Source organism: Diprion similis, chromosome 1 (genome assembly GCF_021155765.1).
Source record: "Diprion similis isolate iyDipSimi1 chromosome 1, iyDipSimi1.1, whole genome shotgun sequence".
Classification (NCBI taxonomy): domain Eukaryota; kingdom Metazoa; phylum Arthropoda; class Insecta; order Hymenoptera; family Diprionidae; genus Diprion; species Diprion similis.
Genome location: NC_060105.1, coordinates 8345985 through 8362500, shown reverse-complemented (window position 1 = coordinate 8362500; position 16516 = coordinate 8345985). Strand labels below are relative to the sequence as shown.

The 16516-nt window shown below is 34.4% G+C and overlaps 1 protein-coding gene across 1 annotated transcript in view; it reads left to right on the top strand.

Annotated features, from left to right (window-relative positions):
• The window catches only part of LOC124416473 (all trans-polyprenyl-diphosphate synthase PDSS1), a 50586-nt gene that overhangs the window by 27734 nt on the left and 6336 nt on the right, over positions 1-16516 (top strand). The window contains exons 2-4 of the mRNA XM_046897590.1: positions 12225-12380; positions 15594-15727; positions 15923-16064. Of these exons, the coding sequence (XP_046753546.1) occupies positions 12225-12380; positions 15594-15727; positions 15923-16064 (432 nt within the window). The remainder of the gene's footprint in view (positions 1-12224; positions 12381-15593; positions 15728-15922; positions 16065-16516) is intronic.

Here is a 16516-nt window from a genome sequence, read left to right as displayed (position 1 = left end):
TTTTATTGTTTTTTCCCCCTTTTTTCTTTTCTTTTTTTTATACCCAAAGCCGATCTATGACCATCAAACATTGAAATTCAAAAGAAAGAAAGAAAGAAAGAAAAAACCATTTAACGTTACTAACTTCATCCTCACGTCTTAGGGTCGATCTGACCCCAGTGTGGCAGGACAGATGTGGAAGCTAAGGGTTACGTTTGAATCGTGCAAAAAAAAACCTGATTTTACGTTTAATTTCTTGTCACGCCAGCTTTTCGCCTAGTGTATAGGTATATGTATAAATTGGATATAGAAAATAAGTAAACAAAAAGTCACATGCGCTATAAAAAATACCTTCGACATGCCTGTCAAGTATCCTATCTATATCATCACCGTATTCTAATTCATAATCTGATCAAACGGGTGCAATAAAAAAACTAACTGGATCAAATATAAAAACGCCTACGTAAAAGAAAAGGGAGAAAAATGCATCTTGCCCAGGGCATGGCAGGTGTTTCAACGAGCATCCGCCACCGCACAGCCATGTTGCTTATATATATATATATATATATACACACCCAGCTATAATCTCTGTAATATATCCAATCCCAGGGCAAAAACCGTTAGTTTTTTCGAGGTCGTATTGAGCGATGTTAACGCAGGTTTTATGCTAATACACATCGCCATATGTAGAGAGTGTAATATCTCTGAGTGAAATAAGAAAAAAAACAAAAAACAGAAAAATCAAATGTAGAGGCAAACGTGCCGACGCACGCTTCAAACGTTCGTGAATTAAAAGTGTGTAAGTGAATTGAGTCTTATCTTTTTCTTCTTCTTCTTCTTCTTCTTCTTCTCGATTCAAGACACCGCGGTGAATGACTCTATATGCATAATATATTAATTGTATATACGTGAAAATAAATTTACATTCTCATTATAAATATATACCCTTCCAACTTGTAACATACATACATACATATATGTATATGTATATATATATAGTCGTCTCACACCTGTATCTATAGATTTTATACTCACACCCAGATTAAACGTCAAGTTTTTGTTTATTTTTGTTAAACCGTCCCTCACTGACGAAATTCAAATTATCATTTCATTTTTTTTCTCGTACATACATACATACGTTGCGTTATGCGTCAGTCGGTACACTCGGTTATACGTGTAACAAAATACGTGGGTGGAGACGCGTTTTGTACCGAACAATTTTTATAATTTATGCGATGTTTGTTTTTGGGTTGAATGAAGCCACCTCACTTCCTCTTCGTGCGTTTACTTCTTTACACGCAGATCCCGCGATCACGATCACTGTAATTACATGTTTATATATATATATATATATATATATATATATATATATATATATATATATATTTTTTTTTTTGACAGACATATAATAGACGTGGATGCCGTAACGTTCATTCATTAAAATAACCGAATGACATATCGGTATGTTTGTATACTTGTAGAAAAAATCTTGTGGAAACTTGTATAAATATCGCACCATTTATAAATACAGGGATGATATTATGCATCTTGCTTCTTTTCTTTTTATACTTTACTGAACAACTTTCGTCCTTTTATTTCGACACGTACCTATACACTGTTAGAAAAATTTTACTAAACATAATGTCCCAGTATTTCGACTTTATATTTGTGTTATTTGTTACATTTCTGTAAGTAAATATGACACAATTTTTTTATTTTTAACTTTAACTTTCATGTTGTCGTATCAACGTTAATTTGTGATTTTTTCCTTTTTTTTCGTTACACAGTAATGCATTAAAAAACTGTCAAATCAATACAAAAATCTTAGAGGACCTGCTGCGACATTTTTTTTTTCTAACCGTATACTGATTGAATTTTTTGCGTCTAATCTTCTCGTATAGAATCTGCAGAGAATATTTTTTCAATTACATTTCCACACCTTCGCTGAAGATGATGTCAGAATACTTGAAAAAATAAATAAATAAATAAATAAATAAAAAGACGTTAACCTCTGAAAACTCAAAATCCTTCAACTTCGGATTTTCTTTGTATGTCTGAATTACGATATTTCGAAATTTTGCAAATTCTGGTGAAAAAAAATAAAAAAATATCAAAGATTTGGTCATAATTTATAATAATATATTTCGGAATGCATGCGAGGAAAGTGTTGATAACAGATTCCATTCTGACGTGAGTTATTTTTTCTTTTTCTTCTTTTATTGCACAAGGGTGAGAATTACAGCTTTATGGGCGAGATTCTTTCTCCTGAATATATTACCAAATATCACACGCGTGCAAGGAAATTTGAAGACTCACCAGGTGTGCGATCGAAACAAGTTTCGTATTTAAGCGTCGCTCAGCTCTATGCCGATTATTATTTATACCAAGGCGGGATAAATAAATTTATGACAAATCGTAAAATATTTCACCGGACTTTTATAATTATAAAAATATAGGCATATCAAGTGATATTATAGATCTTATATATATACCGAATGCATAACGAGGTTCGGAAGTTCTTTAACTAACGGTCAGGCATGACGCAGCATTGATTAATTTCTCGAGATCGAGTTATTTATAATCATGGCTTTGAAACACCTGGAAAAAAAAACGTTAAGCCGCTTAAGACATCGCTTGTTCCTATTCTCATTCCTTATCCTCTTCTGCAATACGTGATTCGAAATTTTACATCTAATTTAGGAATACGTATTATACGGTTTAAAGTTAAATACCTAATCTCTCTTTTTTTTTTTTTTTATTCATTTTTTTTATAAGTCTTCATTACAGTTAATCGAATTGCTCTCATTGTGCATTTTTTACAATTAGTTACAGTAACGTAGACACTCCATTTTCTCAATCCTTTAACATCATCATACTGTATTTTATATACATGCAACTTGTTATAACTGCACAAAATTAGGATGTAACCCGCACACTTTGCACTCTGTAGATTTCGAGATTAGCGTATATTACCGCAAAAGTTGCATGACTACTTTTATATTAATAATAATTCAACTACTTTCGAAAAGAGTCTGGTTCAATACTTATATATATATGTTACTATAATATGCGTGTATGTTACGCATAGGTATTACACATATACAAGCATGTATAAAGGCTTCCGCAGTGATGGCCAGCGATATTTTGTCGTCGTTTAAACGCGTAAGAAATAAAGAATTCAATTAACACAGAAATTATTGAAATAACCAATAAACAAGCCTATACATAGTTTAAATTCTATCGGAATTAACTCACCTACCGTAAATTTGATATTGACGTGAAAAATCGCGTATCGCGAAAAACAACCCGCACAGCAAGAAAGAAGCACGAGAAGGGGGGGGGGGGGGGGGGGGGCGCTAAAAAAATAAAAAATTCACACCAAATGTAAATTGAATCGAAATATTAAAGATATAAAGAAATTAGAAAATAATTAAAAACCAAGAAAAGAGAAAAAAAAGGAAAGGAAATATAAGCAACAAGTTTTCCAAAAATCTCCTTCTTCCTTGACTCGTTTCCTCGTTTTTATCCGAAATACGTATATATTGAGGAGAAAAATTGAGAGGAATGAGAGCCTCTGTGATCCATTGATGGGTCGGGTGCTACATGGCGAGGCGATTGCCCCGGGGTAGACCACTTTCACATTCTTCTCCCCTCCCCTTATCAGGACGTCAAGTTCTTTCGATGAATTCACGAGCCTCGCTCGCATCTGGTCATATAGGTATATTCTTCGTCATCGTCATCCTCGTCTTCATCATCATTTTCTTTCTCCTCCTCCTCTTGCTCGTCGTCGTCGTCTTCTTCTTCTTTCTCACGTAACCGTAACTCAGTCCGGGGTTCAGGGCTAATCCGGATAATCTTAGAAACGTGTGAAATTTGTAAGGATTTTTAATCACCGATCGTATCGCGACTAACGATCGATAGATCGATCGATTAGCCGATGCATGCAGCCATTAAAATTTTCGTGTAAATCCTCACTCATTACGTCTGTATGATGTGATAAGAAAAGTTAACACCTGTTGGTCCGCCGAAAATTTACACTTTTTTGGTAATTTTATTACGCGACAATCGTAGGCTCATCATTTGTCGAATTAGTATAACGAACATATTTTCAGGCTACGAAAGATATCTTTGAAAATTAAGAAATAGAAAATTAATTGATTCTGAAAATTAATTGAAAAGATTATTCTTCACCTTGCTTTTCCATTTTCTGCCGAATTACACGTAAAAGTACGCGTCTGTCAAGCAAAAAAAAAAGATAAAAATCGTGTAATCTTTATTTTCCTCCAACTTAGGTACCTTATACTTCATACTTTCCTCTCAAACGTCGTTATCTCGTCCACTGTCATTTATTTTTTAACGACGTTTTCGTGACACGCCAATTCAAAGTAGAATTTTACAAGGAAAGATGGAGAGACGGAAAGAATTTCAATTTTTAATTACCTTATAAATCGACTGTTTAAATTCTAAATTTTGTTATACAACTGGCGTATAGCATAGCGCAGAGCTTATTTCGTCGGTTTCCTCTTACTTTCTATAAAACGCGAAGCAAGGACGGAGAATGAATATTACACACGCTATTCGCGACCGCAGAGAGAGTCGTCGATTTAATTAAACGTGTTTCTTTTCTCTCTCTCTCTCTCTCTCTCTCTCTCTCTCTCTCTCTTTCTCACTCTCTTCTACTTCTTCAGATTTTTAATTTTCGTTCAAACGGTCGATGACATCTCGAGATCTCGACGAGTAATTTATTTTTTTATCATTATTAAATTTTTTTTTATTCCCTCGTCATTTAAATTTCTACAATGTGTGCACAATAAAATCATTTATTATATATAAAAAACACGTTTCTAATTGCTTCTCGTAAAGAGTATTCAATAAGAATGTTAAGCTAGAAGTTCATTTTTGGGTTTTCTTTTCTTTGGCTGCAGACTGTTATCTAGGCATAAGAAAATGTGCTCGTGTTCTACTACCTTTCGTAGCGGTTGACACAAATTAGTCGTACCTACGTACCGTTATAGAAAAATGAATTGATAATTAGGTACAATCAACACGACTCGAGTATATAATTATTATTCATAAAATTCAGAGTCACGTGTATTGGTTTACCGGTCTCTAGTCGTTTCTTTTCTTTCTTTCTTTTTTTTTTCTATCCTTTTTTACCGGATAGGTAACAACCAAATTTATGATATCCATAAATTTTACGGTGAATCAATCACATCCATCAAAATTTTAAATTTAATCATCTTTCATAACGATTTAACATGATTTTTGTCCACAAACTTTGTCAAAAATCTAATGCTCATTTTTCTGTAAATTTTCAATAACTTTTTTCCCAATTTCAAGTACGACATTGGTACATACAATTACGTTATATACGTATACGTTTTCTTCTTTTATTCAAAGAAGGAACTTTGAAGAAATCATCATATCCTTGTGCAAAGAATTGACTGTATATCAGCGAACATTCAGATTTCAACTGAAATTCTTCATTATTGTCGTATTGATTAAAATCGAGCTTAATTCTTAATACAGTAATATTTTTCACTGCAATTCCCTGTTTCACGTGTATCTCTAAAGAAATATACAAGCATTAGTTTTTTTTTTTTCCAAACGTGAAAAACGATGTTTGTAACTAACGATTGAATTTGAACAATTCCACAAAAAAAAAAATTTTTGCACAAGATTCGAGAAAACTGTCTGCTACAGTTCCTAGAATCCGAAATCATTCATTCGTGATAACTTACTGAGAAATATATCATAGGTGAAAATATCATTTGAAACAATATCGATCTATAATTGTTGCGGAACCTCGGACATGAGTGACATTTTTCAATACACAATTTTAATCACTTGAAAATAGAGAATGCCCGAAGCTATAATTCTACCGCAGTTGCAACCCACTGTTGAAAGTTTCACGGTAGATTATCTCACGATTCTGCGCAAAGTCCAAATTTGATTAAAACCAGAAGCGAGAAAAAATTTAGGTTAACGGAATGGAAAAAAAAAAAAAAAATGAAAAGAAAAGAGAGAAAACAAAGAAATAAAATGGAAAAAAACTGACGATTATTTAACAGGTTGCTGTAATCGTACCGACTATAAATAAATCGAAGCTAAACGAAACGTTTATACTGTCGTGAGTGCGCATAGACGAAGATTATCGTTGATAAAAATTAATTGCGATAAATAATAATCCGTGATGAAGTTTGTTCGTTAGTTTTTTTTCTTTCTTAATTTTTTATCTTCTTTCTTTAGCATAGTCTAATAGCACCCGAGCATGTAATACTTAGAGAGCTAAAAAAACCTTCTTATGCAATTAATCAAGCGTCGAGTGAGAGTTAGACTGTATGTAAATGAATATGCAAATCGATATTGTCTTAACAACTGTATTAGCATAAATCGAGCAGACTTAAATCGCATGACATGATTTCATTTCACATAACGAATTCCGATTATACGCACGAATCGGCACGCCACGTGTTACACGAATGACTAAATTACGCGTAGGATGAATTGCATGAGAGTGTACTTTGCAGCCGTGAAATTTAAAGTCGCTATACCGATCGACCAGCCAAATTCAGGCTGAAGTTCGTAACGTGTTTACATAACGAAACATTTGGACAAAAGTCACATTAAGTAATCATTAATGCCGTTCAATTTTCGAACAACTAAAAAGCTGACTTTTCGAAATATGATTATATTTCATTTATCACGGTTTTATTAAATTTCAGACAATCGACGATCATTGTTGTTACAGTAACGCCGCTAACTTCCATCTAATCGTAAAAAACACATTAGAAAATAGAGTTTAATCATTTCGAAGATTCTAAATATCAAACGTTTTCTCAAATTCTTGACAAGCTAGCTTGTTTTAGTTTGGATTTGCTGAGATTTTCTTTTACTATATAGTAAGAATTTGTCGATATTTATTCGTCAATAATCTGATCGAGTGAGCGAGTTGACACGATTCCTAAATAGAAATTTGGGAAAACGAAAAAACTGTATGCAATTATTGACGCACATTTGTCGCATCATCAAATAATACTTACCAAAATCTATTTTATTCCACTCCATAAATGACTATTAGTAAAATTCTGTTTAAATATGTAAAGCTTAGAAATTTCTACAGCGACTACTAAAACAAAGCCAAAAAGACTAAAATCTGTTAAGAGAAACACCTGAGTTTGATCATTTTCACCCATAATTGTAATTATAAAAATTATAATTATGTGTTGAAAATTTCTCTTAATATATACAAAAAAATTTATATAAAATATTTAGTAAGAATACTTACTACTATACGACACTCAAAGGTTCAAGCTACACTATAGATCACCAGCATTAATTAATTGAGCCGAAATTAGCTTTCGCTCTGTGCGAGTATACTACTAAGCCTATATATACCTATACATACATATATACATATACACGAGTATATGAAAAACGCGAGGATACGGAAATCGCATAGAAATTGGAATTTGAATTGAAATAGAAACATAACCAGTTGCGATGTCCCATTGACGATGAGGAGAAAGTTTTTCAACTTGTATATTATATGCATCCTCTGTCGTCGATACAGCTACTTTTGTACACATATATATATATTTATATTTATATGTTTAAATATACATGTACATACAGTACAGGTATATACTTGCGAAACTAAGGAGACTCGAAGAATTTTCAAATTTCTTTTACTCACCGCACGACTGGGTCACTCAGACTTATCTTTACAGATAGTAATTTTTGTAGCGCGCTGCGGCTTCCTCAACATTTTTAACGAAACTTCGTCGCGTGCAATCCCCGTTTCTCATAACCCGTCGGAAAGTATTATATACGGTACAAGAAGCGTTTGCATACGTTTAGACTTATTTACAAACCGGTACAGCAGCTATAAAATACTCGTAGAGAAATTACACATCAGATTCATTCACTCGTTCACGTTGTGAGAGACGATTTTTTGCCTAATGAATCGATCTTGGGTAAAAAAAAAAAAAAAATACCTCTCTTTTTTTTATTCGTCACACAAGTAAAAAAAAATACCCAACTCACGAAATTCGTCAACAATTTCATGTATTATATATTCTATAAGATGCAAAGTTATAACAACAAAAATTTTCGTAACTTCGAGAATTTTTCAATTCTTTTGCAGTAACGCATCGTGAAATGGAGAAAAAACGTCCACCTATGGATAAAAGTTACAATATAAATACGTAAATGTGATATAAAATTTGTTTGTCATCGCATATTTGTCAAATTGTTTTTCTTTGCAAAAATAAGTATCATAATCCTTTTTTATCCTCCCCTTTTTCACATTCCCCGTACAATATCGAGTCACTATTCCCACGCAGTCATTTTATGAAAAGAATAAAGATTTCACGAGCTAACAATGAGACGAATGCCAATTGTTACATTCGAATTCCTACGATAAAATGCTCTGAGCGAACACCGTATAAATTATCCCACCCATCGATTTATTCCTACCCATAACTTTCAAACTTGCCCTTCTCACAAATAACAATCTGTATTATTATATATTGACAGTTATCCTACATCTACTTGAATTCCCAACGAATTTCCATCCACGTAACTTTGCTCTCTCAATTTACCTCCGCCTACGTAATTTTGTATTATATACATACATTATAATACATACATACATATATATATATATATATATATATATATATATATACACACACACACCTCGGTCTCATGTATCAACGATGCCTACGTGATCCTAATCATCCACTCATCTCCCGGGATGCAGGTGAAGCAAAACGAGAGGAAAAAAAAAGAACACGACTAGAAAAAGGTTGAAATAAAAGTGTGTTTCACCGTTGCAACCTAAGGAGTAGGTACGTGAGTAGGTAATATGCCGATTTTTGGGTGTTCGTCAAGCGGACGTTACGGCTAGCCTGTAACAACATTACGCAAGGTTGGACCGGTCGGCTGGGATCATAAACAGCTGGTATCGGTGGGCAGAGACCCGGGCTTAGCTTCACCGATTTCGAAAGCCTTTCGAAGACTAACCGTTCATTTTTATACCGGCATTTAATATTTATAGTTCACATGTGACGTAAAACGTCTTCCTCAATCGACGGAAAGGTCACCCCCTTTTAATTAACATTTTTTCAAAGCTTCCTTGTCAACGTTCCATTAAATCTCGTTTTAAGCGTTTAACCGATTCATTTTTCATTCAGGCATCTGATCGCTCAATTTCTTTTCTATTTTCTTTTTTTTTATTTCTTCTTTTTTTTTTTTTTTTTTTTTAGAATAACGAAGTTGCGAAAAATCGTGAAAAGTATAACCACCTTTGTAATTTGCATTCTGAAAATATTCTTGTGGTTGGAAAGAAATTATAGTTAAATTGGTATCCTTACAGCAACGTTTAAACATCGTTAAAATTGGAAGCAAATGTGGTACAAGCAATTACTATACAATTGGTAGTAATTTGCTACATTTGCAATCCCTCGCAACTGCAGTCACAGGGAAACAAGAGGCAACAGGGAAAGAAAGAAAAAAAAGAAAAAAGAAAAAACAGCGACTTACTATTTCTGCATTTTCTCGTTATAGCTTTTCATTTTTGTGTAAAAAATATAAACGATTACGAACAGTTCATAGAAACGAAATCCACGACCTACTTTGAATTTTTTCCAACTTCCTATCGTTTAAAATCAAAGTAAAAAATAATTAACAAATGAATGAAAAGATTTGAAAAATGACGGAGAAATCTGACTATCAGAATGAATAAAACAAATCATGCCCAATTAAATCGAGACAGCACACTTTTCACCGCTCCGATTGATCTACAGAGTTTTTTTTACCGACCGTCGGTGCAGATGCAGCATCGACTTTCCTAGATCAGTTCCAAGGTCCTTGTACTGAAGCCTATATAGACGATCGATAAACGCGTTCTCCGTTGATTCTAATACAGGCAGCACCTGACCTAGTTAATTTTTTTTTTTTTTTTTTCCCTCCTCATTCCGCACCATTATTTGCTTCTGTTTTTCCACTTGTCTCGCGTAATTCACAACCACCTGTAGATAATTGTCGTCAACAATTTGGACGGTGTAGATTGTCGTAGGTATATAATTGCAGAGAGTCTCTTGCCCAGACGCTCGTGTTGGGTCGACCAAAATTACGAAACAATGACCGAAGAGATCGCGTTACATACCGTCGACTGCACGCTGCCCGAAGCTTCGTACAAATAATAATTGTCTCCGTTATGTAATTTTCAACCGTTTCATCGCGGCATAAAGTTACACACTCTTGAAGTTCGTCGCACGTGCGTGAATACCCATCAATCCGGTTATTTGTCGAAGTGCGGCTACGGGCTTTTATTTTGAGAATTAAGAAGAAAAGCAATGAGATGAAAAATTGAGATCGTCAGCTGCTATTTTCCATATATATTTATTTTTTTTTTTATTGATTTTTTTATCACACCGCCATCGAGCAACATTTATAATGGACGTAACATGCCGTACACGTATTCTTGTATATATATACATGCCAATGCGTAGCTCGTAAAATACGAAACGTATTTATTTTCTGAAATCCATTTCATTTCATATTCAAGTGCTTACTTGCGACGGTGGTAAAAAAAAGCACGAATACCTGTCGACTGCGTCGTGTTTTTAAGATTTACGACGTGATTTCGTTACTTGTAATTGTTTAATCAGAGGTTCAAGTTAGTAACGACAATTTACCAAAACTTTGTAAAAAAAAAAAAAAAAAATTTGCTCACTTATAACTTTACTTGAAACATTTTTCGACTCGTTTTATGGTCCATTGAATTTCGAAACTATCCCAAAATTGTTAAGCAATGATTTTTTTAAAAAGTGCATTCCGCTAAAATTTTACTCAATTCAGCGGTCGATCATTTCGTGATTTTCGATGAAATCGATTATTTTTTTCCCGTTTAATCGGGTATAATCGATTATTTTTGGCAAACTCGATTAATCGACCGACTCGATTACCGTCCCTCACAATCGGTTTTTGTTTTAAACTCCCATGAACGACGAATTTACATGATTAGAGAAATAATCATTATCATTGCCTTGCTCACCACGTACCTATTTGATATAATAATTGCAAAATGAATGAACATTTGTAACCTGAAATTGAAAAATATTTCGAACGAATCTATAAATTATGAAAAAACTTTTACCGCTATTAAGACTAGATACTAAAATTTACAAAATTTTAGTTTTAAATGCACCGTTCAAAAAAAAATACGAATTTCGATAATTTTTTTAGAATCGTTTAAATCGATACATCGATCATTTTTGGCTTAGTGGCCACCGCTAGTCTAGTGGGACGCACCGCTAACCTCTAAGTATAATATGCAGTAGTAAAACCGGCGTGGCATCAGCCAGTGGTGAAGTAAAGCGTGGGTCAGACACGAGCGAGTAGTAAGTATCAGTAAGAGTCAGACGCGTAGAGATGCGGATTATAGCCCGAGGTAGAAGCGCGCAATCTCGGATGATTAACGCGTTTCTACAGATTGACAGACGATGATAAAACGTCCGTGAAATTTGTGTTACGTTTAAATACTCATGTCTCTCCTTATTGCGTTACATAAAACGCGTAAGAAATTTTAGATCATCGACGCCATGAGCGAATGTAGATTTTAAAATTTGATAGTTCAAATTTTTCAAATCGAAAACAGAATTATAACGAATTTCCATTTCAAAAATTGGTATCTCTTTTCACAAAAGTTTCAACAACTTTTACATAACAAACTGCGTGACATATCCTCACGCAAAAGAAATAGTTTGCCGACTAAGAACACTGACATTTTCAAAAACTAACGCGGTGCAGTTTTTCCTGAACGAATATATAGTACATTATATCTACCCCATTGCAAAACATTGCAAATTTGAATCTTATCACATGAATTCTAAATCAATAGATCGCGAGGAAAACGAGGCTGAAATTTGCAGCCAGAATTATCAGCCAAACGTTCTAACGCTCATTGAAAAAAGCTAGTTAAAACCGAAAATAAAAATTTTCCAAAATACCATGAATCCCCAATACTTTATAAGAATAAAATTGAACTCCATTTTTATATTTTCAAAAACTTAACACATCCGGCTGTTAACTTTAGCTGCTAGCCTCAGCTTCGTGCGAAGAAGGACTAAAAAAAAAGAAAAAAAAAAAAAAATGAATTCCAACGCCAAGATTGCTCGTCAATTTATTTTTTAACCTTTGTTTAACGCTCAGTTTTTATTCTCTCCTCTATTTTCCAGAATGGGGCAAGGTCGCGCGTACGAGGGGTTACGCCGGGGTCGAGAGCCGTCAGTTCGATGCAGACGCAGCAGCCAGGTTCTTTGCCGGAATTTCAGGTCGACCCTTACCGCCTTATTGACGATGATCTCAAGGACGTCTATGATGACATACGGCTGGTGAGCAACCTTTAACTTTCACCGACCGCCGTCGGATCCGCTTCTTAACATTTGTATTATACGTAAATATCTTATTGTAGAGTAAATAACGACTGCGTGCATTAATGCAATTAATATTCAAGAGTTATTTAAATCAATCGTTCGTAAACATCGTCAATATATTCATTCTATGGTATAATATCCAATCGGTTCCAAATTCTTGGTTTCTTTTTTTTTTTTCTTTTTTTATATGTATTTCACTCATCTCAAGATTCCAGTTTCTATTTTACTTATCAAAACTTTTCAATAAAACGTCAACAATACGGTTAGCTGTGTAAAATAATAATTCAATTTTCGACAATACCATAAAAGTGATAACGTCCCAACGAGCCGTACAGATTTAAATGGAAAATTGTAAATCGGTAAAACGTGGGAATATCGATGTTTCTTTTCAAAATCATAACACATAAGAGATGAAACGAAATTTTTACGATAAAATAACCGAACCGAGGTGAATAAAACCTGAAATTTTGATATTATAGAACCGGCAAAAATTTGCAGAAAATATCTGATTCTACAATACAACAATTAATTATAAAAAAAAAAAAAAAAAATAATACACTTTCGCCTTGTTGCAAATCAAATATTCTATTACTCAACGATTAACGATCTGTACACCGTGTTTAAATTTTGCAACATTTGCATTCTCTGACGCTATTGCGGGCTGCATTCTCATGCGTATTCACATGGTGGCCATGGATAGCCATACGGATGTGCAGCTCGTCGCGCTTAGATCTCCCTCTTGCATTCTGAGCCATACGACGTATCGGTATCCTCGTATTTTATCGTCACCGTTGCATTTAACAGGCGCGCGCGTTTGCGACATGTTTTCGTTAAACATTTTACCCGAGCGAAAGCGAAGAAGCCGCGATGTGCGTTCGCGTCGTTTCACGGTCTGCATATCAGCGCAAACTTTTACTCGAGAAACAATACGTACATATTTTATGTATATATATATATGTGTGTGTGTACATATATACACATATATATATATATATATTTATATATGAGTATAACAACGCGGTAGTCTCACAAGCCGCACGCGGTTTCTGTTCAATTTATTTCTCCTGCTCATAATCAGTTCAATTTATTATACCATTGCCCGGTTATATTCTGAGGTATGCAAGTCTCTCTTTTGCAACTGTAAATATACGTATAACTTCTTTAGTATTGAATTACTTATGGAACGAAAGTTGTTTTTTTTTCTGTATTTTTTTCTTTCTTTCTTTCTTTCTGGAAACAATTCAGTTTCGTTAAGCAATGACGTTGTCGTCGATCATTCATATAATTGACAAAATGATTAACGATTTGTTTGACGAAAATAAATTTCCAATTTTGCCGTAATTTATGCGCGTTACTTATCTCTCTCTCTCTCTCTGTCTCTTTAAAAAAATAAAATGTGAAAGAATTTGGTATTTATCAACTTTTCTCTGAATTCACTGCGATCAATGAATACCTTAAATTCCCTTATAGACCATCAACTATATCGTATCATCTTTTGTAAAATTTTGTCAAAATTCTCCCCCACAGCAAGTTATTTATTTATTAGTTATGAAAACGCTGCACCGCAGTAAATGTTGTAATAACTTGAGCAAGAATCACGCGCGGGAAAGTGAAATTGACAGTTTTCATTACCAAATCTGTAAAGTGTCATAAGTATACAACCGGATATACCCTTATGGAAAAATTATTGATAAGCTAAAACATTTGTCCTTGAGTGGCCGTTTGTACTGCAGTGACGTACACGCTGCTTGCTTAAATTTCCATACAAAGTATATAGACGCAACAAAAGTTAAACTTTTCTTAAATCAAAGCTAGTTATTTATGCTGAGGGAAAATTTCCCTTCTTTTTTATTAAAAAATAAAACTATCTATTAAATATTATACCTGCAGTGCTAAAACCACGCGCGGTATTCTTCTTCCATATGATTGGCTTCTTTCCAGTATATAACTTTCTGTCCACTCTACGTGTGTCTATACGTACGTGCCTATACTATAGCCAACCACCTGTGTAAAGAATACATGCATATATATATATATATATATATATATATATGTATGTATATAAATATATATGTATAAGGTGCGTATACCTCCACATATATACGTGGATACGCAGACATCAAGGCGTGTGATTTGAATCCTAACGCCTCGTCGAACGTAGCCTTTTTCATGCCGACTGAATAAATAAAACATGTAGTAACGCTTGTGGCGGCCTGGAACGGTGGCTGCAGGTGGATACGTCCTTCGCTGATGATAATCACCTACTTTAACTTCAAAGCGAAAAGTATCATCCAAATCATACCTCGTTTAGCGGCGGCTCCTATGGAGAGTCTACTAATCGCCATAATCTGCACGTGGCAGAGAGAAGAATGAAGCCTTGAACACCAATTTATTTTTCCAGCAATAGTAAATTACCGCAATAATTACAAGAAAAAAATATATAACACGAATGACCATTTTCAGCTAGAGCTACAAAACTAGTTTTCATTTTTTAGCCGGAATTTTATTTTTCAATCATAGTAAAAATTTAAAACAGTTAAGGAGTGCGTACCAAGCGCAACTAGAAATTTATCTCGTTGTAACGTGAAACTTGTTATTGAAGAAAGTTGTCGAGCGTTTGAGTAATATTGAATGAAACTTCATCGCAACCCCTTTACTTGCATTTATTTACAACCGTGCATAAGTTCCTGCACTCCGACGAGCATCTGGCTCTCGCCTTCAAGTGGGGCAAAAAAATTATCGTTAATAATACCCCTTGCGCAAAATCACCTCCTTCACGTTACGCAGCATGTGGAGTAATTGGATGTATATGGGCGATATTGAATTGTGGATACCGTTCAGACATGGATTTCAATTTTATGAAAAATTCAATGGTGGAGCCTCATAATTAGGCTAAAATTTTGTTTATCGAATTTCCGTTTCTCTTCATAAGTAGAAATGTACTTCTAAGGTACAGATTCGAAGTGAATCATTAACTTAATCCGACTTTAAAGGCATGCTTCAAATATATTTAAAAACAGGAGTTCAAAATTCTATATTCGATGTAAGAAAATGTTAGATAACTGGAATAAAAGATCGAATTAAAGTTCCTGAATCAGTATTATTATTATTATTATTATTTACTAATAATCGTATTATTATTATTAACACCAAGTTTGCACCGTGTTGCAGGAACTTGTCCGAAACACGTCACAGGAAGAATTGAAAACCATAGCGACATATTACTTCGACGGTCAAGGAAAAGCCCTGCGACCAATGGTGGCGATTCTTATGGCCAGGGCCATAAATTATCACAAGGAAAGAAGGTTCGTATAATTATATAAACCGTAATACCAACAACTTGAGGTAAATTTCTAAATCGTTAAATTATCCGTTTGTTACTTGTTCGAAAATGAGGAACAGAAGGTAAATCGAAATCTTTGATTAAAATTCCATTCAACCATTCAAAAAAAAAAGTTAAATATTGTGAGTAAAAAATTTTCTGTTTTCGAATTGTTTAGCGATCTCTTGGCATCGCAGCGACAAGTGGCGATGATCGCCGAGATGATACACAGCGCGTCTTTGATCCACGACGACGTGATCGACCAGTCAGATTTCAGGCGTGGAAAGCCCTCGGTGAACGTGTTGTGGAACCATAAAAAGGTAAGACGTGTGTAAGCCTGGAATTATCTCCCCTTTTCGTCACACACTCGTCCAAGTCGAACATCATTCAAAAAATTCCGATCCGATGACGAAGGTTTTAAATTTCCATCCATCCAATCAACGCACGCACCTATCACTATATACTAATGTATGTCGCGTCTGTAATAATGCCTACCTGAATTACATATTCGATGGCAAAGTTTTTGAGGGGAATAAGGAACGCGTGCATACATATGGAATGCAGGGGAAGGAGGTCAATTCGATTCGTGTCCGGCAACACTTTCTTGTGGATCCGGAAGTGTGCCGAGTGTCAAGTGACTCTCGAATTACGTACGTGATGATCGCGTCGTATCTTTTGTTGATTTTTAATACGCAGTTCGCCGATCTATAGAGGACGAGGCGGGGTTGAAGTTCCGAATTTGAAAAACTCCGAAAGTGCTTAATTCCGAATT